Raw genomic sequence first — 26253 nt, 5'->3', positions numbered from 1 at the left:
GCGAGTCATTTCCTGGAGAGCGGCCACTGCTTTGTCGTTGCCATGGACGACTGCAAACCGTGACTCACTGTGACATTTATTAAAAAATAAATCTGTTGTTGTTTCTGAAGAGGAAAAACATGTTCAGAGATAAGATGTAAAAACTCTCAAGAATGAATCATTCAGCACAAACTGCATTCATAGCAAACAACACAACATGAATCCCAAACCACCACTTATTAAAAGATTATTTTATTCACAATAGAAGTGTAACAAATATAGTTTATTAAAAAGTCTGCTGCTTATTAATATCATATTAATCCATAAACTCAGAAGATTGTTTTTATATAAATGTAGAACAGCTCATTTTAGCTGGAATGGAATATTTACATTTTTTTTCCAACAATAATATTAACACAATAAAACAGATTTTCCCCACAAAATTAAGATATTGCATATAAACGCAAAGTAAACTATGTGCAATGGAATGATTATCAGCAATATTTTGTACAGATACATTTCTGAGTTTGGTTTCACACATTTCAACCTATAAAGGGCAACGCCAACCATTTAAAAAATCCAGATTATCTGAGTCCCTCGGGACACGTCAGTCATGTTTAGTGATCGTGCACCACTTGTGAAGAAAAGCAATGACAGAAGTGGAATATAAATTAGAAGTTGTTTTGGGGAAAGTGGTGCATTCTCACTGTGGACTGACTTAATTTTGAATTCATTAAAAAAGAAAAGAAAAGAAGGTGGCATTCCCCTTTAATATTCACCGATAGAAAGGCATTGGAACCCAACAGATCATCATCACAATATTCAGAAAAATCACCAAAAACAATTCAACCTATTAAGAAAAGAAATCACCAAGAAAATAAAATAAAGTCTGATGCCTGATGTCACACTTTGTGAAGCTGAAGCAGAACGAACACTGACGGCTCACATGAAAAAAACTAAACAAAAACACTCTGCATTTCCTTGTTGATCAGGTAGTTAAAGGTCGACGTTTCTACGCCTCGACACAGTTACCTTTACATATTCATAATCCCCAAAATGCCCTGAAGATCAAACAGAACATAGAGATGCTCGAACAAACCTTAACCGCTGTCCTCTAACAGGAAACTGTTCGTTCAAATGCCCGTTAAGAAATCTTTGAGCCTTGTTTCGCCGTGTTACTTAATGTAGGAAACAACACGTCATCGCTGGAAAGTTTGATCCCAAATATGATAAAGGTTGACCTCATCCAAATCCAGGTCATCAATACCTGAACGTTGCAACGCAGCCGGAAATAGATAATTTGTTAAACGAAGTTCTGTGTGGAGCAACGAAGCGTTTGACTCAATTATTTCCATCCATCACAGTTCTTGAAATAAATACACTGAAGCAGCATCATCTGTGTCTTACCTGCCAGCTGGACCATAAAACAGAATTTCTAACATTTTACTTTACTGGATAAAACTTAACGAGCCTGAGATCATCAGCAGCTCAAGATTTACCGGCACGACTTTACCGCTTTTTTTTTTCCTTTTTAATTATAGAGGATAAGAAGCCAATTAAAAGAAACATCAAAACATTAAAGTGTCTTTATAATGGACACTGAGCTACATTTCAGCACTGGAAAAACCTCACTTTCCTTCATTACGAGCATTCTCTGGGCCAATGAGGTGAACACGCATCTCTACACGCCCTTTACACCATATTGCTGAATATTCCTATGGACCTGCGTGTCCATCGTGTATTGATTCGCCTCGAAGCGGCTCATTTGGATCGTTTCCTGCATCTTTGATGAGTCACTCCCTCCTTTTTTTTGTTTTTCATTGCTTCGACTTTTTGTGCTTTCCAAGATAAAAAGAAAACAAGAGCACAGAGAAGGGAACATAAGAAAATAAAAAATAAAAACAATAATAAATGCCTATAAAATATTCTTCACTTCACATTGGATGGTACATTCATACAAACCCCGTAAGGTTGTTTGATTGACTCCCGGGTCCTCCACTAAACCCTCTAACATCACTTTAAAGGTACCGTGTGATGTTAAAGGGACCTTTACATTTCATTAGCGACATCAGTTCAGGATGTCTTTTTATCTGTATTTTTTGGTAGACAAATATGCAATCACCCGCAGAAAGTTTAGGGTGCAGCTGTGAACCATTAAACCCCCAGCGCCACCTGGGGGCCAGCTCCCAACCCCCCCCCCCCCCCCACTCCCAAGTCCTATGTTTCACTACGACTGAATAAATTAACACAATCAGCAACAATCGACCGTTACAACACAACACCACGCGGATAATAAAAGCCTCTGAAGCAACGAAACAAAAACACAGATCAAACACGAGGACACTGTCGTCTGTACAGTGACGTGAAGAACATGGAGGAGATTTATCACAGCTCAGGAACTCTAAACTATATTAAATATGGAGGGAAACGCCCACTCATTGATACGTCTGTGTCGGGCATTAAAATGGCAAAGAGCTTTTTATTTGAATTAGAAACAAATGAGGTGAAATTTGGGACTTTAGCAGTGTTCATTTGGAATAATTACAACTAGGTAACCTAAACATTTAAATCTTCCATTTGCAGTCGGTCATTCCTTTACATGTTTCTCTTTAGCTCTGAACGTTTGATGAGCTTTTCTTGTTCCAGGAGGACGTTATTGGGTCAAAGCTATTCATCCCATCGTCCTGCAGCAGAAAACTCAAACAATTTGGTTGTAAGAAGACCTAAACTCGGGTGAACAATCTACAGCTGGCAACGCTGCATGACTGAAGTTCTGATTCCATCCACCAGAGGTCCACAGGTAAAATACATCATTTAAAAAACCCAGCTTAGCTGACTTTTGATCTTCAGTTACGGGATTTAAACTTCTTTCGACACTTTGAGTCAGAAGTTGTGGCGAGAATCACATACAGTGTATGAGAGACTGTTACATAATGGTCCTGCCTTCCATATGGACTGTAATAGCAAGATCACACCACTAGATGTCAGTGTTGTCCTGGAAATGACTGGTGACGGGGGACCTCTACTGGTCTTAAACCATTTAACGATGGTTCCTGACAGATGTTGGCCTCAAGAGAAATAACAGACTTAAAGTTTGATCCCCCTCTTATGACAAAAAAGTTTGTCCACCAACTCTCGGGCTACTTTGAAACCAAAGCAGGAATTATCCTTCAATCAGTGTCTAGTTTTGCTATAATCCTCATCTGAGACATGGGGGCTTAACTTAAAGCTCTACGACTATTTAAAACTCTCCTCTTTTGTGTTTGTGCGAGCTGCTTTTCCCTCCGACTCCTCGTTCTCGACAGTGAAGGCACTAGATTGAAGACTAAACTGGTTTTATCTGGCTACAGTTCTGTGTGGCATCAGGAGAAATCTCCGGCGTGAAATCCAACTAAATAACCCACTTTGATGAGTTGTACTCAGATGAAAATGACAAGAACCCCCCCTCCCCTCCGTCCCCTCCGTCCCCCCGTATACGTGGAGGGTGAAGTCAACGAAAATGTCAACGACAGAATGGTAAAGCTGTTTTGAATCAGTATGGCTTCTTTTGTGTGAAGGTGAAATATAACAGCAGAGTTGAGTGTCTGCGTCTCCTCATAGAGGAGAGAAGATCATACAGGCTGCCTACGGTGGAGCTGGACCGTGGAACTGGACCGTGGAACTGGACCATGGAACTGGACCACGGAGACATGAAGAAGACACAGCGACACACATACAACAGAAACAGAGGGTTCGACGGACACCAGGTTTGCTGATGAATGTGATCAACCGGGAGCCTCCTCAGGAAAGAATTATGTGGTCGAAATATCAAGTTTTTACAAACAAAATGTGTTCAAATCAAAGGTTATAAATATTTGTAGAGGGTGTTGCCAAATTACAAAATTTAAATTCTTCAGAAGCCAAAAATAATTTATCTTTTTCTCTCCAAAGGAACTGTATCTACAGTTCAGAAATCCATGAAACGTGGACCTCTTGTTCTTTTTGGTCCGACAAGGCTATCATTTACTTTTAAAGCCTGTAATTATCAACATAAAGGGTTTTGTTCTCGCCCAGATAGCAATGAGTGAAAATAAAAAATAAAATCCTGCATCGATCAATCCCCATAAATATCAGTGCAAAGCAAAGAAATCCAGGATCCAGAAAGCCAGATAGAGCTACAGATGAGATAAGCAGGAGGAGCTTTGTGTGAAATGACTGGCAGGTAAAGAACCGGTGTGGCTGGTCGTCCCGGGTCACACCGGGTCGTCCCGGGTCACACCGAACACTCAGAGGAAGGAAGCAGCAGTCTGGTAATTAGGGGGGGGAGGGGGAGGGGGGATGTAGAGGTCTTTTAAAGGTTTGTGGGTTTATAAAAAGAGGATCGGGTTGTGCTGAGTCTTTCGTTTACTCCCACAGAGACAAACACACGTTTTCATAAAAGGAAATGTTTCTCTGAAGACGGCAGCAGTCGGGTGGTGGCGGTGCAGGTGGAGGTGGAGGAAAAAAAAACGTTTTCCTATTCAGAGATCGAAGCGGCAGAGCAGAAGTAAAAGACGACGCATGATGAATTAACGGAGCGTCCTTCAGCTCACCAAGTCAGCCTTTTAATCCTCAGACAAGACCCGCGGATCTCCGTGGGGGTTTTGGTGCCCCGGAGGTCCAAAGTGTCCACGTTAGGAAGAGAACTGCTTTCAGGTCCATCAGTGGTCCCCTTTCACAAAAACTGTAGCTACGAACAACGGAATCACTGACGAATAACGTGATAACTGCACTGTCTCACGAGTTCAAAGTAACCGGAAGTCAAAACCGTCGCTTGACATCGTCAGAGAGTACCGCTTTTATAAACACGAGGATATTAAACACTTACGATACCTCTCCGACGTCGCTGCAGTCCTTTGAGTTATTACGCTATCCGGCAGGAAAGACGTTGCGTCAACAAAAATAAAAACAAACAAACTGGATTCTACAGCAAGAATTCAGCAGCGAGAGGCTCAAATTCTGTTAGGATCCCATTAAAAAGAAGAAAAAAAAAAAAAGTGAAATCCCGATCAAGAGGCAATCTGTAACCAGTGGGGACTCCAAATGGCTAAAAGTGACTTTAGACAGACAGCTGGAGGCTCAGGTGTACAGGATCAGAGGTTCTCACTGGTTTGGGGCGTCCGCTCCGCTACTCCACCTCGTTGGGGAGGTCCGTTTTGTCCTTCTTGATGACGGGCAGAGGGTGAGCCTCGGTGTTGAAGACCCAGTTGTCGAACGGGAGGTGGTCGTCTTCAGAGAAGAGCAGGTAGAGATACCTGACGGAGAGAGGGAGGCAAAGAGCTCATTTAACAACATGTAGGAGACGTGCATGAAAACCTTTCAGAAGATTCAAAAATAAGCACAGGCCATCGTGATTTTCTCTGTCAAAAGCACTTTGTACTGCTGTTTTTAAAGGTGCTATATAAATAAAGTTATTATTATTATATCAAGGGCTCCATATTCAGGTACAAGCTGATTCTATCTCCTCACACTAAAAGGGGCACTGGTTGTTGTACTTGCACCATTAAAACGTGGCCCGATGAACACATATATTATCTTTTAGGAATTGAAAAGCCGTCAACACAAGGGGAAGGAAATTAGAAAGTGTCAAAATATTATACACAGACGCATTAAGCAAATATATAATCAGAATTCTTAAAGGAATACTTCAGTCACAAAATGAGTCTGTGGGTTGTGTATAAAAACATCACAAATAGCAGTACAATTAGAAATGATGTAATGGGTTCCCCAGCACACGAGGTCTGGAGAAAAATAAATCCACTGATGAAAATGTGAGAAACTGGATTTGCTATAAATAATCCAAATAAATTCCAAAGTCTTAAATCTGCTGTAGATTCCACCCGATCACCTGCTTTCATGCACGTTATCAGTACTGATATAAAAACAATGTTGGGATTTCATAAAGGTGCGGAAGATGACTCATTTTGGGATCTAAACTCTTTACCCCTCAGTGTTTGATGTCCTTAGAGATATTGGAACGGAGAGGAGAGGACCAGGTTATGAAAAACAATGAAATTCTGCTGTGCAATGTCATCGGATCAAAATAACATCACCCATCAAACGAGGGTTCGAAAGCAGATAAAGAGAGACTCTGGTCCGGGGTGTTCAACGTCCTATCTCATCATTACGAAGGGGATCAATACAAAAAAAGAGTCGTTTAGGGAAAGTTTGGGGAGAAAATTCACACCGAAGACGAGGGACGACTAAAACGAATGATTCAGCAGAGCTCGACCTCCACGACGAGTCCCTGTCCTCCTCCTCCTCCTCCGCCCGCCGACAAACCACAAGAAGCCAGTGAGTGATTGGAGGCAGACAGCGGAGTGACATATGGCGTTGTGGCCTTGGCAGCGGCGGGAAGACGGATACTGGAAGTGGCTCTGCTGATGCCAGGATCCCAGAGTAACATTAGGGGGATTAGACTGGTGGCACTGCTGCTAAATGGGATTGATATTTTCAGGTCCGTCTCTGATGTCGGGGGTGTGACGGATGAGGCAATCATCATGCTGTCGTCCCAGCCGGTGGTCAATGGCACTCAGATGTAAAACACTGTATCACGCGTCTGAAGATGCATCGCACATATCTCACTTCATCCCACGTGTTGGGTGGGATTTTTGTGACACATCACTTGTGTGCATGTGGACCGGTGGATGGGCATCTCACTCTGTTTGGGTGCTGTAATCAGGAGTAAAGGTGTCTCCTGTTTGATATTTACTGCCTATAAAAAAGCTGGATTGGATGGCAGCTCGCCCTAACCTTGACTTCCTGGCGTGAAGCGGAGGAAGAAAAACCATAGAAGGGGGCAGGTGAACTGGGGGAGGGATACCAACCACTATATCAGAGATGACGAGCGGATTCTATTGACGTGCCATGAAAAAACACTTCTGCTTCCAGCTTGAGTGAAAAGAGGTCAGACGCGGGAACAACAGGGTGGTGAATGGAGGTTTGAAAATCAAAAGAAAAAAATCCATTAACGGTATCAAATAAATGAATAAATCAAAACAAACAGCATATGAAGTAGACTAATAATTCTCTAGTCCACTGCAAGCTAATCTACTTGGATAATAAATTAACCGTTGACAATTTCACTGGTTCTAAATGTTAATACTTGCTGGGTTTTATAATGAAGAACTGAATATGTTTTGGGTTTTGGACTTTTGGTTGGACAAAACAAAACATTGGAAGACATGTTTCCATATGTTCAGACACTGTGACGACCAAAAGGATGCAGAACACTCCATTATTAAAATAATTGCCTAATCACATTTTTAAATAAATGGATCTGCAAATATTTAAAATCAGCGAAAAAACAACAACAAAAAACGTGAATGGGTACTTTTATATTATTGTAGCTTTAAATGTGTAGTGTGCAACACACACTCTCTCTCTCTCTCTCACACACACACACACACACACACACACACACTTGTTTCACACTTGTTAAACTGTAGTTCATGGTTTAAAACAGACTGTCTTCCTGAACACAGTTGGAGAACCATCTGAGAGGAAAAGCCCTATTAGCCACCAGACATCACACTGCGTGGCTGACAACACACTTAAAGAGCCATTTGTATCCACACACACACACACACACACACACGCACACACACACACACACACACGCACACACACACACAGTTAAGTAAAATTATCAGGCGTCTATTAAGAGGAAATGAGAAGTAGTAGCTGCCTGTGGTGTGTTGGCACATGTGCTGTTTTTCACAGTTTCTGTTTTCTCTACCATTTAAAGAGACAGTTCACTCCATGATTCAAAAATACATATTGTTTCTCTTACCCGCTGTGCTATTGATCAGTCTAGACTGTTTTAGTGTGAGTAGCCTCGTCTTGAAGAGATGTAACAGAACTGCTTTTAACCTGTGATTATTTCTGTGGTTTTCACTGGTGTTTTATTTTATTTCTTTATATGCAAAGTGTCTTTGAGTACCTCGGGCCAGATAATTAAATGTATTATTATTATAATTATTATTTGTGGAGACGTCTGCCTTCAATCCAATTTAATGTCGTCGGCATAGCTAACAATTAAATACATTTGACAAGTTCCTTAATGAAACTGCTCACAGCAAACTCTGTTTTCGGTTTTGTTTTGTGTGCTGCTTCACTCGCTGTGCGTGTGTTGGAGAGAGAGTGACAGAGAGAGGTAAATAGAAGTTGGACTATTGGGCGCATTCCTAATAATAGCAATATTTAATGAAGCTCTGGATGCTTCCAACTATTCGATACAGCTCCATTAACTAGTTATAGAAGTTACAAGTGGTCATTTATATGCTGGCATGCAGCTGTTATGATGCCGATTTAAAAAAAAAATTGCACAACAGGAATGAGCTCCTCTTTATGTTCTGTTTGGTTTTTCTTGCGTAGCGTTACCAGATGAGAGATGAACTAAATGATTCCTCGAAAAGTCTCTCAGATTCACTCAATGTGTTCTTGTGAGAGACTGTGCAGTGAAGAAAGCTTCCCAGTGACCTTTTGCAACCCCCTAGAGCCGAGTCTGAATGAATGACTACATCATATTTTGTGTGTTGTGTGTGAGAGACACATCGACCTTTGGGGAGGTGAAGGTCTTGTCCCTCCATGAAGTGCAACGCAGCACAATAACGAGGGCAGAAGTGATAGGAATGTAAATATGTTGGGACTGTGTGTCTTACTTGAGTGTCTCGGCCAAGTAGAAGCTCTGCTGTACGTCGTCGTGGTTGGGGGTCGAAGCGTAGACGTCTCTGATACCGCTGTATCCTCCCTCGACTTTACAGTGCTGCTCCAAGGCCTGACGGAGGGACGCCGACACAGCAGGAAGAGAGAAACACACCAGCGAGATCAATCAAACGCTATGTACTTAAAATATCACTAAACCCACAGGGCAGGTATTTGCTGAATATAACAACAAGTTAAATAAATCGACCTCCTGTTCGCTTCCGTCCTGATTTGATTTATCTTAGAGCATTGTGAGAAGCCGCCAACCTGTTTAATGTAATCTGAAATGACCTACTTTACTTCAAATTCAATTCAACGGGCAGGATGTGAACATTTCTGTCAAGCTCTTGTGAATACAATACGACCAAGATGTTTTACCTGAACAGCCTCCCAGCCCCACTCCCTGTATTTGGGGTCGTGGGTGAACCTCCACATGTACATGTAGGTCTCTATGACCTCGGGACGGAGGATGAAGTATTTCTCGTTCTGGCGGGTGGCGATGGCCTCCACTCCGCCGTCGAAACGAAACGCTTCTGGTCCCAGCTTCAAAGCTAGAGGGGAGAAAATCATCAGCTGATATCTGAACTACATGTAGCTCAAAGTTACTATAAGGAACTTTTAACTGGTTATGAAACATCCTCAATGTACTGCTGATGCCTCCATATGACAGTTAAAAGTCAGAAAGTTATCTGTAAAACATAGGAGCCTTTAAGAATTACCGGTCCTGGCGTAAGACTCGTGACAGGTCCGGGCGATCTCGGCGGCCTGCTCCATCTGGTGGCCCGTCTTGTCGGTGGGCGCCCCGTCAGCGCCCAGAGCGATCATCCCACCGGCGAAGCAGGTCAGGTGACCCATCTTATGCTCCAGCAGCCCCCCCTTCCACTCGGCTATGTAGGTCAGCCCGCCGCTCGACTTCCTCATCAGGTTGGTTTCTATCGCCTGAAAGTCAAAGAGTGATGAAAGGGCTTTATGAGGGCTGGTTTAGGTTTTGTCCTCATCCCTGAATCCCACAAGTGAAGATGCAGACATGAATCCAACATTGGTCCCGTTATCTGTAATCATGTCATTGAAAATTTGCTTCACGTTTGGTGTGAATGTACCTCGATTGATTGTTGTTTTAAAAATATATGGTTTATCCAAACCACCTTTTACAAAATAATAGTACTGATACTGTATATCTGCCAAGTCCACAGCACATCAAAGCTTAAAAGTAATACTTCCAATTTTGGGTGTACTGACCCTTTAAAGTGGCCCAGGGCACGTGATCGCATCATTTCCCTGCTATGACTCAGATTATCACCCTGCTGCTCCCAAGAACGCCTATAATCCTTGAAGATCGGGACGGATAATAGGTGAAGAATCCCTGCATGAGTAATTCTGCATTATAGTCGCCACCTGAATATATTTGGTCCCCAGTGTGTTACAGAAAAACAATCAGAGAGTCGGCTCCCCCCAGCTGAGACCCTCCGCTTGTCAGCACGACTTAAGTCCAGAATTTGTCTCAAACAGAGAGAAGTCTGCCCGTCTGTCATGTGTCTCTCTTTATGTCTTCTCACATAAAAGTGTTCATCTCTGCCTGTGGCCTCATCTTTCATCCACTCAAACTCACTATCTGGCTCCTACAGCGAGGATTAAAGACGAAAACACTAAACATTTGGGGCGTGGCAGTGGTCGAAGTCAAAGAATACTTAATCACAAAATTGCTACTAAAAGCATAAAAAAACTCAGTCAAAGAGAAGTTAATTTAGGGAAACACCATCTACAATCTCAGTCGCCCACAGAAAATATTTATGGTAATAACATGTCATCATTTAAATGATTGCTTTTATTATCTCGTGAGCAACAGCTTCAAGGTAATTTGGGCGACGAGATTACTCCAATATCTCTCCAGCGGGGAGAAATAAACACAACGGTGCCGCCACGTTTCAATCTCTACAGCTGACCTCATGTTTGTTGCCTATTATCTGCTCTCCATCTATAATCCCCACATTCAAAAACCCCGATGTCCACACTCAATGAGAACAACTTCCACTTAGAGGTCACTGGCTGTACACTCGACATTTTCACATCTCGTCGCCGTTGAAAAACACTGCGATGTCAGACCGCCTTCGGCCGTGCGACAGACTGCACTGCTCAGTGGCACGAGGGCAACAGATTGGAGATTGCAGCCCGTAGAGATCAGCGGCATGACGTGATGTGATGGCCGGGACGCTGTTCGCAGATGGTGCGTTTAGGGGCCATGCGGAAAGGTGACAAATGATGATTCCTGTTTCGGTTGTACAATTACACCTAGAAAACCTGTTCAAAATGTTCAGTTGCAGTCGGAGAAAAAGCAGCAACCCGTCACTGGAGGCTGGAAATGGAGAATATTGGTGCTTGATAAATGACTGAAATTATAAATAAATGATCAAATTAGTTGTGTTTTGTATGTCTATTGACTTATTGTTGAAGCTCCAGTGAATCTATGACTGAAAGTAAGAATTTGTCGGCCTTCCGTTTCATTCTCAAAGTCACCTCAACCCTGAGTGATGAGATGTGTGTGTGTGTGTGTGTGTTACCTGCAGGGCATCATAATACATCTTCTTGCCCTCCTCGTCAGTCTTATCAGACATCAGCCAGGCCTTGAGCAGGTACTCGTAGAAACTGTCACCTAGTCCGCCCACAGACACGTGATCTGCAACACACAGATAAACACAGATTATAAAACACACAAACACTGATATGGTGTGTTCACAGCAAACGCAAAGCAACTTTTTTGCGCAGCACTATAGCCCACAAAGTTAACGCAAAAACACCAATCACGTGACATAAATGTGGAGAAAACCAATCAGTGTTGAGACTTCATACTTTTGAACTTATTGGCATTATGGGGTTATTTTGGCATCCTTTTTATCCATTTATTCAATTTAAACCCCAACTGTTCACACTGTAAAAAAACAACTGACGTGTGTCTTGCCATTCACAGTGAATTATCCAGTGAGTTATAAACTCAGACAGGATGCAGTTTGATTATCCGGCATATTTGGGACTTCCCAACATGCAGAAATAGCAATAGTGGCTATTTCAGCCATGGTTGATGAAACATTGTTGGTGTCTTCATGGAGGTAAGCCCCCCTCCCTCCCTGCTGTTTGGTGGTTTGATTACAACCGTTGGCCCATCCATAGATTAGCCTCACATGACACAGCACGAGATATATGTGTGTAATAGGAAGAGAACATACCACAGTATTATCAGGTGTGTGTGTGTGTGTGTGTGTAGGTGTGTGTGTGTTATCTTGGGTGAGCCTCCAGCCAGCCGAGCTTTTGTTTTCACCCCACTGATTATCAGAGGAGGCTCATCCATATGCATGTGTCATTAACAGAGTCCAGTCCTGTTTGTGGAGCTCAGAGATTAAATGTCAGCTGTGATCATCTTGAAGTGAAAAGAAAGGAGGCAGGTGGGACGGGGAATGTGTTGGTGCTGAGCCCACAAGAGCACCGAGTTCAATATTGAAACCATATTAAAACAGGAGCGTCCTGAGGGATGACGCGCGCTCTAAACAGAGCTGTCGGATTCCAGTGAAAGATCACAAATTTGTGTATAAACACACTTAAATAGATACTTTGAAGCAGAGGGCGGGTGGGAACGGTTACTCAGCATGTCTTACCCACACGGCAGCTGTTTGGATTAAACATCAATAGGCTGAAACATGACTCGGTTTTGTGTGTACCTACAGCATACGAAGACACAGAAGCATTTCTGTGGGCTGTGGTGGAGAGATATTTTTCAGACAACATTAGGCTGCAAACATCCCTAGGTCATAATTTATTTAACAAATGCATTCCCATCACTACTGCATAATGTCTTTCAAGATGAAAAAGCCTCCCTGACAAAGAATTAAAGCATGTTTCCCCTTCTTTTCTGTTGAAACGGTTCCTATTCAGCGTTCCTAAGTGAATTATCATTTGCATAAAATACTTGGATGAAAAACACAGTTACTGGCTCTGGTTAAGAGTGTCTGCTAAATGTCAACAATTATAACCGTGGATGTACTTTTACTTGCATCAGGTCATAAAAGCAAGTAGACCAGAGATGCAGGTTCATATTCAACCTCCAATCAAAGGGCTACATATAAAACAAAACAAAGGAGCACTCAGAAGCACATCAGTGGATACAAAAAACTAAACATTAAAACTGGATCAAGGGATTTCTAATGTAATGGCACAACTTTCTCGTGGAAATCAGGAGAAATATGCCTTGGTTTTATGTAGAACAGTGACTGTTCAGAACAGAAAATTTGACCTTTTTCAGGTGAAATGGGTATTAAATCCTATTAAGCATGAAACGTTATTGAGTTCCATTAATTTAAAAACTGAATTGCAGCAGTCTCAGTGGATCCTTGCAACTTTTACAGATCTGTATGTGTATTTCCTTTTGATTCAAACACCACAGTCTCACAACAATAAAGTACAAATGTTCCTGTACTATTTAGTGGAAAATACTGCCACAAACAAGTTTTTAATCCATAATTGGTCTAGTGTGCCAAATCTTTGCAGTTATTAGTAAGTGGCAGAATTGGAAAGAAAACAGCAGGCTAAAGGATTATTTTTCGTATGTTGCTGACGTTGTGTTCAGGTCCCAACCCAACCGGTAGAAGACGATGGGAGACCACCAAAGGCCTGGTCCCGAGGTTTCTGCCTGTTTAAAGGGAGATTTTCCTGGCTGTCAATTATGTAAATTATATTATAAATAGAAGTACAGGCTAGACGTCCTCTATGTGAAAAGTGCCCTGAGATCAATTCTGTCCTGATTCTGTGCTATAGAAATGAATTCAGGTCTCTGGAATTTGGTTAAAATAAAAGACTAAAATGCAGAGATTTGTTTCAGGATTTAGATAAACCGGCAATGACCATTTCATTGGGCGGGTGTACGTGCAGATTAGCGTTAGCTTGCTATAAGACTTGAGTGCCAGTTTGACATTTTGCAAATATGTGTCTTTGCTTTCTTGCTGAGTTAGACAATTAGAGATCAACAACACTCTTGGTCACTTGAGAATATAAATACCACGCTTATGTCCATCCTTTATATACAATGTTCACGCCATAAGATGCTTAGCTTAGCATTAAGAGCTGGCTAATTAACATGTTGTAGATCATTGATTTGCACAAAAACCAAAGACTTAAATCAATAATCTGTGGGTCGAGGGGTTATGTGCCAGACTGTTTGGTGAAGATGACAAAAGCAAACTGTCTCTCGGCTGTAGCTTTATAGTTACCGTACGGATGAGACAGCGGTGTCAATGTTCTCATGTAACTCTCCACAAGAAACTGGTTTCCAAAGAAGGTCAAACTATTCCTTTAGGAACTTGATAATTTGATATAGAAGCTATGTCAAGGCTTGTCACTTTGAGTTTGTTCTGAAGACCAATTTCTTCACTCTTGTGGTCAAAAACAATTTAAGCTGCTTTAAGAATAGGTTGGAAATGGATTTTGGTTTCCAGGCCTTCCTTGTCAGTGTCACCCTAATGATATCTACTCAGCTGGCCGTTTACTCTGACATATGACAAGTGGCATTAAGCAAGTCTTTTACTGCTGGATTCTCTCTCCCAAACTACACCTTACATCCTTTCACCATTATATATATATATATATATATATATATATATATATATATATATATATATATTTCTCTTTCTGTAACAATGTAAAATCAATCCGTTCACTTATGCATTGTTGAGTCAGTCTGTTGTCTGATATGACGAATGTCAAAGAAGATACACTAAACTTTGATGTCAAAACCTGCTGACTGTAGCTGAAGGGAATGTTCATATTTTAGCTTTAATTCTGACCTGCGACAATAACTTTATTTATATGGAAATTTTCATACAGACGAAAGCAATTCAATCTGCTTTTCAACAAGTTCAAAAATGAAAAAGGACAAATAATCAAAGATGAATAAAACTGGGCAGTTTTGAATGAGGAGGATAAAAACAAGTTCAACAAAATCATCTCAAGACAAAATTCTGTAAAAAATGTTAGTCCAAAAGAAATATGACAAATAAAAACATCACAAAGTCTGAATCAGGTTTACTCAATGCTGACCAGGGATGGTAACAAATAAATACATTTTAAAACCTGAAGAAGAAAAAAAACGGACACTTTGCGGGGACAGCATACTAGATCTTTTTTTTCTATCATCTTGTGTTTAGAAGAAAAATATGTGTTACATCTAGAGTGTGTGTCGGAAATGCCAAATACTATTAAATGTAAAAAACAGTCATCATAGTTTTGCAAAACCCAAAATGCTGTATTCAAATTGTTTGTTTTGCCAAAGAGATCCAATTTGTTATGATAAAAGATGATGAACAACTGAATATACGGAATTAAAAAGCTGAAAGCAGTCAATGTTAGGCTTAAAAAAACTTCATAGAATTTGAATTTGAATTTATTTATTCAGGATAGCCCCTTGAGATGAATCATCTAATTTTCGAGGGGGTCCTTCAATAGGGATAAATTGAGTTATTTACTTAAGAATAGTTACTGATCAAGTTGTATTAATTTGATATTTTAGCCCTTCTCACTATAGAAGGTTTTAAACAAAAACCCGTCTCTGATTTGGAGCTCTAGAAATCGAAAGCAATTATTTTGTACTGTAATTGGGAGCAAGCAAATTCTAAAATCTGAGCAGGAGCCAGTGAAGTGAATGTGACATCAGAAGGATATTTGCATTCTGGTTATCATTGGCACAAATTACAGGTGTAGAATAGTTTTCTCCGAAAATTCTGAATAAAGTGCATTGCAGTGATCCAGACAAGCGGTAATTTGCATGCATTAGTGTTTCAGCGGCATCTTGGGAAAGAAAAGGTTGAACCTCTGTGACGTTCTTCAGTTGACTAATGCAACTTTTTTGGATAAATCTTTCTAAGATAAGCCTCAAAGTCCATTGAATGATTAACATAAAGATTTCAGCCTGTGATTTCCATTTTAATCACACTGTAGTCACATCTCTTTCCCCCTCTATTCCATCTCTTCTGTTGGAAATCATGAGCCAGTCTTGCATTTGTGTCTACAAAGCATGGCACAGGTCAGAAAGCGTTCGGCCGCAATGACGTCCACAGTGACGGGCAACACCAAGCACGGAAATGCAATGTTTAATCCCTCTTTAAGAACTGCAGAAGTCCAATCCATTTTACTTTTCAGTTAATAGAATGACCTACTATATTAAAAGCAGCACTAAGGAGTATCCCAAAGCACACTGGCAGCTTAAATCCGCTCTAATGCGAGTGCTGACTCGGGGAACTGGACTGTCTAGTTTCTAGCAGACAAGCGAAAGTCACGTGTTCAACATCCATGTGTGTACGGAAATAAGAAACAGCAGGATAAATGCTGGTTGGCACAGCATCTAAGACTCCTGAGCCAGAGGGCAGCGTTCCCACTCAGGTGCTGCCAGTGCTATACACGTGGGTAATGTAGGAGAAAGGCAGCAGAAGAAAACTGAATGGGATGTGTGATAAGAGTGGTGAAGAGGACTTACGTTGGCCCCACTGGCCGCTGTTGGGGTTCAGGTAGTTGGGGTACAGCCCCTGGGGTTTGTCCAGGCGGTTTAGCACTTTCCGGATGTTCATTACCTAATGATGAAAGGCACAAATACAAAGTAAAGCTCACTTAAAACTAGATGTTAGAAGTGAAAGAGCTCATAATTTCCTCTCTAATATCTGTTTTATATTGCTGTCAAAACATTCAACTCTATTTATTCAAGTTTCTAAAAAAACTCAATCATACAAGATTACATTTGAATGCATTGTGACATTGTTATAATCTACTCAACTCTACTGAATAGAGTTCAATGCTCATCTTCCATCAACTGTTATTTAGCCGAGCAGCACTGGGCTGCCTACCGGCTGCTAGCAGCTAACTTTAACTAGCTCTCCTCCTGCCGATTCCAACACGCTGTTCATTATGCAACATTATCAGGGCAAAAACACAGGTGTGTGGAAGTAGTTCGGGCAGGAACTCCTAATCTGGTGATTGTTATCTGATTGGTGCGTAGACTCGCTGATACCCAATCCAGCATTTTAGGCCTTATCAGAGGCATTTATGATACTGGTATTGGTATGAACAATAATAAAATATGGATGCATGTGATAAGGAATGTATGAAACTGTTCTACATGTCATTATATATCTCTGTGGAAATCAGGAAAAAGAGTTGACGGGTCTGGTTCGCTCTTATTTTTGCATCCAGGAAATCACCTCTAAGAACCCTCCGACATTACAGACAAGAAAGTGCAAAAGTGCAAAAGTGAAAATCTTCTGGAAGTGTAAGAAAAAGTCATATCCATTCCCATGCGTGTCGGTTACCTTCTGTGCGAACTCAGGATTCCCTGAGAGTTTGCTGAGGTGCATGAACTCCAGATGCAGGGTGCCATATTCTGCCAGGATGCTGCTGCCGCCTGAAGCCCAGGGCCAGTTTCTACCAATACCACTGGACAAAGATGAAAAGAAAAGGAGGATTCTGTTTGAAACACGGGACGGCAAACTGATGTACAATTGCAGAGAAACACTCTGTGTGCACTTTTCTTCCCACATAAGCATAACAACCTCAACTTGTTTCAACTTGTGTATATTTCACATTAATTTGTGCTAATACCCACAAGTCCTTTGTTAGCTAAGACACAATAACAGGCTGTCAATCATGTTGAAAAAGCAATTCATGAGTACAGAGAAAACCCTCATTGTCTCGATATTAAACTGACAGCTGAATAGAGGCGGTAAATCCCCAAAACGTCAGACTCTCAGTGACTCAGCACTCAGGCTTTTAACTGTGAGGACGACTCAAATGTTTTTACACGGCGCTTTTCAGAAAGCCATCTTTTGCTTTTTGCTAGTGACATTCTTAGGAATTAATACACACCGATTTACATTAATGACACTAAAAGCAAACTTCACACTCCATCCATCATATTTTTCCTTTGATGTTGTGTTTTGGCAGCACTTCACATTCTTGCCGGTGTCTCTAGGTGAGACGATCAGAGCCTGTGGACCCCACGCTCTCCCCTGATGTTGCCCTTGGTCACGACCAAGCTGCCTCGACTCTCAGGCCATATGTGACAATTACCAACCTCTGGCATGCTTGACAAGGACAGAAGACCTGGCAACAGGTCGTGTGTGGGTTGGATCATTAGAACCAGTGACAGATCACTTCCAGGCTAAGGACTAATGGCTGTGGAGGCGATGCTTCAAGTAACTACTCATGAATGCATATTAACACAGCAGGACATGTGCACCATGACAACTACGTGTGGACACGAGCTGCAAACATGAATAAATGAGAGAAAGGAGGATTGTGTATTGGGAGAAGTGCTGAAGACACACACACACACACACACACACACACACACACACACACACACACACACACACACACACACACACACACACACACACACACACACACACACACACACACACACACACACACACACACACACACACACACACACACAGCTTCAAAGAGGAGGATGAACATACTAATTATCCCCTGTTCAACTCATCATGCTGCACAAGCCATAATTTGTTTCCCATTACACCATGGATTTAATCAAGCCAACCAGACACAGAGAGGACCAGTGCAGCAGAGATCAGCGTCACACAACATAACACGGAGAGGAAAAATCCCATCACTGTGGACCTGATTAAGTCGGGAGCTGCGTGTTAAAATAGGACATTTAAGTCCGTGATTACACACACAAAACGTTTACTGTATTGCATTTGTTTAAACTTTATCCTCCTAATGTTGGCGCCGCTGTCGCAAAGACAGTTTCAGTTTACCTCAGAGGATAACAGCTGCCAACAACACGGGACTCGCCGCATTTTCGTTTTCACTTTGGTTGTTCCACCATCTGGCATTTCCGCTGATAGTTCGTGCAAAAAACATACAATGTTAATCTTTAGTGGATGGCTACAAAAGTGCTATCCTCCTCCAGCTTTGGTTTCGCAAAGGTAGATACGCCCCTACTCTGTGTAGTAAATGGTGCTTCCATGTTCCCGGGACATCGTACCCGGTGGGAGACACATGCATAGTGAAAGAAACGCTCATAGGGAACCCATCTAAACACTGATGCTGTCATTATGCTCGAGCCATTACATTGTGCAATCAACATAAGTTAAAGCAAAAAAAACGTGTCTAGTGTCACATTAACTTTAAGTTACAGTGAGGAACTTTAAACCGGCTACCGAACAACTTTTAATTTAATAATAACAGAATAATACAATTTAAAGCAAGATCCGATTCTTTGTGAAATCAGCCAGAATCGGCGACCGGTTCTCTGCGGTCAGACCCTGATTTGATCTCGCCGCTGCATTTGACCTACAGTGGAGAGCTCCACGCCTGGCAACAACAGCTTCTCCTCCAGCAAGATGCTGGGCCCGCCGGAGTGAACAGAGACACAAGAACAAGAACCAGGACTGAGCAGGACAGACTGTCAGACCGTACTGCAATAGAATTAAGATTCTAAAGGGACTAAAGGTTCTTTGAAACAACCAAAGGGGCCGCCAAATCAACACAAAGTTTAAGTTCCTCGCAGCAGTTTTTAATCCAATCTACACCGTGTATTTAAGTGTTCCAAAAGAACATTATTCCTTTATCTCCCATTTCCCTCAGTCAGCTTGTAGGCTTGATCTGTATATCCATCTTTCTCAATCCTTTTAGAAATCCTGTGATGAACAGTAAATCCCTTCTCTTGGTAGAGTGGAGACGTCCAAACGCACCTTTCCAACTCATCCCTGTTCAGACCGAGCCCTTCTGAAACCCCGCTGTGAGAAAGACTAAATCCCAGAATGGACATCAGACAAAACATGAGACAGCGGGGAAAAAGCGTCTACGTTAACCAAACAGACACAAACCACTGAGGGCTGGATCAAAAGTAAAATACTGGAGATGGATGGATGACGGTGTGTATGGAATATCATTAATTGTCCAGGGGGTCTGCATGTTTCAGAAAGATAACTTTAAGACTATTTCAGATGTGTAATGCTGGCTTGAACTTAATTAGAAAATGAAGACTTTTAAGAAAAATAAATCTGCCAAACCATGCCTTCTTGTTTAATAACTTCAATTGCTTTGATCAAACTTCTTGGGCAAAATACGCCACTGGGAATTTCCTTTCAAAGAAATAAACTTCCTCTTGAAAGTTACATTTAAAAAAATAAAATGCACCTTGGAGGGATTGAAGATAGTGAGGCATTTTGCTGCAATAATCATACTTTTACAATACAATGCATTTTTTTATTATTAACCTTATTAACCTCAAATACAATGAGTGGTTGCGATTAGAGTTAATTAGTTGCATTCAAATTATTTAGTAAAAATCCACGTAAATGTACGTCTTTCAAAGTTCCATCCTAACTGCTATTATCCCTGAACTGTAAAAACAACGCCAAAGCAAAAACAACATTTACGACAAGCTGGTAAACCCAATGAAACATCAGGATGGGGAGCTCCCTCTGCTCCATTTTGGGTGAACTGTTTCAATGTGCAGCCATTGACATACAGCATAACACAACTGGATTATTCCATTAGATGGAAGTCCAGTGTCGTGTTTGACTGCTGATGCAGATGTCCTGGTGGCCCAGTTTCCAAGGTCATGTTACCAACTAGTTCGCTCTACATCCCTAGCTCTATACAACACTTTATGACCTCTTCTTGCACTACGGACTGTACTGTTATATTATAAACATTGCTGCACAAGGGGTGAAGATTTTGAGCACATATCCCTACAGAAGGTTCAACTGTCAATTTGCAATTTGAAGACTTTATCTAACAACAATATTTACTGCAAAATGGGAATAAACTTCTCCTGTTGATGGTGTTTTGTGATCTCAATCGGCTTGATTTTCACAGGCAGGTGTATAGAGAATCAAAAGCTGGCTGAATAAAATGCTCAGTTGAATTCAATTCACTAACAGGAGGCAGAGTGGCATCTCTCTCGCCGTCATCATACTTTCTATAAACAAATGATGGAATGCAGCACACTGAGAAACACCCAGTCATTTTATTTGCAACCTGGATTGCAAACATTAATTAAATGTTATGGTGACCCAGAAGTGGAGGGCATTTTTTTTTTAGAGATTATACAAAGCTTAGACCAATATATCAAAGCTGATATTGAACTTTCATAATAAATCAAGAGATCAGCTGGCATCATCCACCTCTGAAAGCACTGATATGAGGCAGTTTGTTTGGCTAATAGGATTCTGTGCCCATAGATTTTAATCAATTTGCTGAACCTGTGTTTCATCCCGTTTCATAATGGTTATCATGATGTGATATTTGGCCAGCTATTAAATTAATTATGCTTTGAGTTTAGTATTAGCTTTTAAACAAATAGTCCTGGTTAAACCACATTCAATGTTCAAAGAGGAAATATGGGTACAATATTTTCCATCTCAACTTTTAAGCCAACAAGGACAAGATAAGCATAAAAGGTTGAAGAAAAAAAATAATTGAGATTTTAAAGGACTTCAATAGACCTAAAAGACATAATCAAAAATATGCTGCCATTGAAAGTGGATTTCACATTGAATTAAAACCATTAGCAGCATCACATTGTCAGGTTGTTGCATGTTTGGTTGGCAGAATCAATATTCAAACAGCAGACTCAGGAATGTGTCTGTGGTTTCCTGTAGTAACGTATATCAGAGGATGGCTCAGCTAATAAACAGAAATGAGTATGAATTTTAGATTGATTGAAGACTTTAACAAGGTCACCTTCATATTCTGTTCATGCTTTCAACAGCTGCCGCCACTACGGGCAACAACGGATGCATTTGGATGAGTCACCACTTACCATGGTCACTGGTGGCGTCCATGGCTACAAACTATTGAATGTGTTCACTACCACACGACTGAGAAAACAGTCAAAGATCTTGTGTTGTACCGACCATGGAGTCTATATCACAGTATTTGATGTTCTGTACATGACCACAGATAACGTTCTTGGAAGCTCTAGTGACTTTCATGTTCAGAATTTCTTGCTGGTGTAATGTTAAACACTTCTCAACCAAATATCTTGCTACTGAGTATCGGGCCAATGGCCAATGTCTTCTAGCCACTCACTTACAGCACGCAGATCTGGAAAGTCGGTTTGTTTAGGATGTATTTGGTGGTTAACGCCTTTGAATAGCTTCACAAGCTACCAAACTGTGTGTCATAAATATGTCATTTATTAACTCATAAATGGCCCTTCTTCTTAAAATTACAGTTTCAAAGCTCAAGAATTATGTTTCAACCCTACAACTGTCCACTTTCATGCTAAAACTAAAGCTTTTAATCAAACTGCAGATGCAAAAGAGTGGCTGTAAAAACAAACAAACAAAAAAAAACCCTAGCGTATACAAATTCTGGGTCACCGAGGAGACATAACTAAGAAGGTGGTAAAAAAGCATGTCAACAATATATATTGGAGTGTGCTGTTCAGCCAAGAAAATAGGTAAAAGTGGTAGATGCAACAAATTCGGATCCAAGGCCAATCTAGAAGAATACTGGGTTGTTACAGATTGATTGCTTTGAGAGTTATTAAGGTCCAATCTTATTCTTATTCAACCTCTCACACCTGTAGCCATTCTCATGGCCAGCTGTGAAATAACAAATCCTAGCCTGCTGCTTTTATACCCTCCAGTCTATTCCCAACAACAGGGATTTTAATTCCCGTGGTGCCAAACAGTAGGCTGGAAACACAGAAAAGGCATCTCCATAAATTAGCATGTCTCACAAGGAAGTACCCTCTCACACTCCTCTAGCGCTATGTAAGAATTAATTTATACACCGTTTGGACGAAGTATATATTTAAGCCCATTTCTTTGGTATCTGTCCTCCTCCACATCAATGACAGAATCACTGTTTCCTTCCTGCTGTTCCTCCCTCAATATCTCTTCCTCTCTTGTCTTAAAATCCATCGTACTTCACCTCCAGGCGCAAAGAAAATGTGAATTGCGATGGATTCGCAGTTAGCAACTTAATGAGATGCCTTAAATCATGGCTACCTTCAACTGCCTTAGGTTACTGCCGAGGAGAGCTGCAAGGTGAGCAAGCGTGTATATTTGTGTTTGTATTTGCTAAAATAAAAAAAGACATCTCTGGATACGCCGAATGCCAGACGTTTCTCTGTTGTTAAAATAGGCAATGTTACTACCAATACAGCGATTGTGTGTCTGCAGTATGTATGTGTGTAATTGTAACTGTGGCCATGGTAAGAATGCCTGTAAGGGTTGCTCATTGCCCATTGTGTAGAGATCCCAAAAACCTGTATTAGCTGCCCCAACCCCTTAAAATATTCATAACTTAAACCTGAAAACAAAGGCCACAAAACAGGATTGAAATAAGCCATCAGAGTGGGATTGACTGATCGTCTGTGGTATCATAACTATGCTGTACGTCAGCTGATAAGTAACAAGAAATTAGCAAAAAAAAAGCAGCACAAAATGTAAAATGTCCCACTTGGTACATATCATGGTCTTAGCTTTTAATAACAGAATTCAAGAGATCCTTAATGTTACAGCAGAAACAACAAATTGTTTGATATAGTGTGATAAGAATGTTTTACTTAATTATATACATATTTATATTGGTATCTCATTGGTATCCATTAGGAAAGAGATAGCCCAAATAAGATGTCAGTATGCCGACGACACCCAATTCTGCTTTCCTTTTAGTCACTGTAACGGGCCTCATAATGCTGCTGCACTTTTAAGTATCTCCAAATGAAAACACAAATCAGCTGCCTTTAATGCTAATAAGCTGTCATCAGTCTTTACCAAGCAAGCAAGTTCATTTTCTCATCACATCTAGAATAAAAGGCTCCATGACAGAGAGCCACTTCACAGGGTCACCCAGTGTGACAACCTCTCCAGGCTGTGCTAATAAAGCCATTCCCCACCCAGGCCTATTAATCAAACTCCAAGACCCCAAGAGCTCAGGATTGATTGCTTCAGTCTCAGAGCCTGTAGCTGAAGGAGTAAATCTGCCAAGAACTGACATTTTCTTTAAAAACATTTTCTTCCATGAGATAAGTAAAGAGAGCAGGAGAAAAATGGTTAGCATTTACATCGTAGCATCATTAAGATGATGACATTGTTTTCATTAGCTGTCTGCCTGGAAAGCTGACATTTTCTTTAAATTAATCTGTTAATTCATATATAAATAAAACGTAATGTAGCTAATTAAGGTCAGGATGAAATGGAACAAATGCCTTTACTGACTTTTCAAACCTTTTATTGTCAATTAGAAGAAAAAATTTGAGGCGTATCTAGTGGTGTGAATGTGTGTATGAGGGATACAATCAATACCATGCAGAGAGGAAGGAACAGTTCATTTCAACACAACACAAAACACACACAAAACACACACACACACACACGCACACGCAATGTCTCATCCCATTAAGGCCAGTCAGTATGCTGTGCAGTGGGAGTGATTTGCAAGAGCTTTATCAGTCTGAATGTTAATAGGAGAGCTATGGGACACTGGCTGAAGCCGATAAGGGCCGCGTAGCGTGTGTGTGTTTGTGTGTGTGGAAAAGTGAGAGAGAAAGAAAGTGTCAGAGGAAATAAGGAAAGTAGTTAGTTGTAAAGTGCTGCCATGGCTTCCATTGTTAAATCGCAGCAACTCTATAATATTGTAGAAAGTCACACATACAGTAGAGACAGACCATACCATTTTTTACTGAGTTTAGTACTGACTTGTGGTTTCTATTACTTTATATTTTAATCAAAGCTGCATTGGATTACTCACTATTTAGTTAGCTATATCATTATTTGTTGTTTATTCTATTTTAATACCTACTTTTTGATTTAATATCAATAAAGTTATTTCAAACCAATTGACAACATTCCGAACGTTCCAACCCCTTTCATCTAAATCGCAATGTCTTTTGATTGAATGCACTCAATATACTATTTCCTCACCAACTGTATCAACTCTAGATTAATTTCCGACAATGACAAACGTTTGGAAATCATTAAGTCATGAGAAAGAAATAAAGAAAAGAGAAAACACAAAATTCAAAGTGGAAAGCGTTCTCAAATGGTGTTCATTCAACAGAATATTTCACTTTTTCAGTTTGCCTTCATAATTCTTTTACTCTAATTATCAAATGTCCCTCTGGCTACTTTCTCTGGCGGGGCCGGAGTCTGTTGGAGATCAATTGGACAAATCAATCGGATCTTAGCGGCATTTTCTGCTCAGTGAGTGCCAGTCAATGGGTTTATACAGAGATAGAGAGAGAGAGAGAGATAGAGAGAGAGAGAGATAGAGAGAGAGATAGAGGGGTCTCAGTCCAGGTCCAGCCTCTGATCCTTTATGAGGTGCCGTACCACTGATTCGTTAGACCTCGCAATAGGCTGTTTCTTATGTCTCCTAAAGATAAATCCACTGATGAGATTTCCCGCCCTCATGAATAAATCAGTGGTGCTTCCATCCACATACATGTTGCTGGTCATTCAAGGATGAGCAGTCTGCTGATCAGATGGACTTATTAGTGCATCTCTTAAGCAGATGGGTCTGCTTTTAGCCCAACACCTGCTGGTAAATGAATTTTTAACGATCCAAAAGCCAGCGAAAGAACCAGCTAATTATGTGGTGGTCCCACAGGACTTTTGGTTTTCCAAAAAAATACTCACAAACAAGTATCTAGTGAAACTACATGGGTTGTCATGAGTTATTTCAGTTTATTAGGTTATAACTGTGCACTGTGTATTCGGTTACAAATTAAAAAGAGTAATTTTGGACGGACAAATTGCAAACTGTGGAAAAAGTAGAAGAAAGTGAATCGCATTCATGACATTAATCTTGTTTTGTGAACACAGAGCAGTTGAGCAAAGCAGGTTAATTTGGCGTAGAAGCTATAATGCGTCTGAAACTGTGGCCTTGTTTCCTATTGCCCCTCTTTTATTTTTTCCCTAATTTTTGAAGAACGCTCTGGGGCAGAGTGATGAAAAACTGTGGAGAGGGAATGAAGAGAACGAGGCCATGGAGTGGACCTGCAGCAGTTTGTCCTGAAACCGAAGACGATACTGGGTCAATCCAGGTAAGATGGATGGACTGAGGGACGACAGAGAGGGAACACAGGAGAGTTTTAAAATAAAACGGAGGGCAAGAAAGGAATTGAGAGAATCAGAGCGGCGAGAGAGAGAGATAGATAGATAGAGAGAGGTAGAAATAGGGATAAAGTGAGAGAAGATATAATTGGGCCTCATTTGCAAGTGTGTCTGTTTGTGTTTTACAGATTTCCTCTGCTTCAATCTGGGTCAAGGTTATGTAGACGGTCTGACTGCTGCTTCAGAAGTGCTTCACTGATGCTTCTTCAAAACTCGCCAACTATGAGAACTTTTGATGTGTTTCTATCTGCCTCTCCCTTCATCTCTGCCCGACCTGCACGCAGCAGAGGAAAACTTCTTCAAACTGGGACGCTTCGTAAACATCCAAAATGTGTTTAGGTATCCCACAATCTAACCAGATCGATCATAAGTGCCATTTGAAAGTATGTTATTTCAGAACTGTGATTTAATACAATTA

General features: G+C 40.9%; 1 protein-coding gene across 1 annotated transcript in view; it reads right to left on the bottom strand.

Annotated features, from left to right (window-relative positions):
* Positions 1 to 215: 215 nt before the first annotated feature.
* The window catches only part of man1a1 (mannosidase, alpha, class 1A, member 1), a 132167-nt gene continuing 106129 nt past the window's right edge, over positions 216 to 26253 (bottom strand). Inside the window, exons 6-12 of the mRNA XM_084030808.1 lie at positions 17043 to 17166; positions 16217 to 16310; positions 11262 to 11377; positions 9423 to 9642; positions 9082 to 9254; positions 8661 to 8776; positions 216 to 5252 (exon numbers count right to left, since the gene is read on the bottom strand). Of these exons, the coding sequence (XP_083886934.1) occupies positions 5126 to 5252; positions 8661 to 8776; positions 9082 to 9254; positions 9423 to 9642; positions 11262 to 11377; positions 16217 to 16310; positions 17043 to 17166 (970 nt within the window). The 3' untranslated portion in view covers positions 216 to 5125. The remainder of the gene's footprint in view (positions 5253 to 8660; positions 8777 to 9081; positions 9255 to 9422; positions 9643 to 11261; positions 11378 to 16216; positions 16311 to 17042; positions 17167 to 26253) is intronic.

This window comes from Eutrigla gurnardus (genome assembly GCF_963514095.1).
Source record: "Eutrigla gurnardus genome assembly, chromosome: 16".
Classification (NCBI taxonomy): Eukaryota; Metazoa; Chordata; class Actinopteri; order Perciformes; family Triglidae; genus Eutrigla; species Eutrigla gurnardus.
Note: the sequence above shows the minus strand (reverse complement) of the source record. Positions and strands in the feature narration are given on the sequence as shown.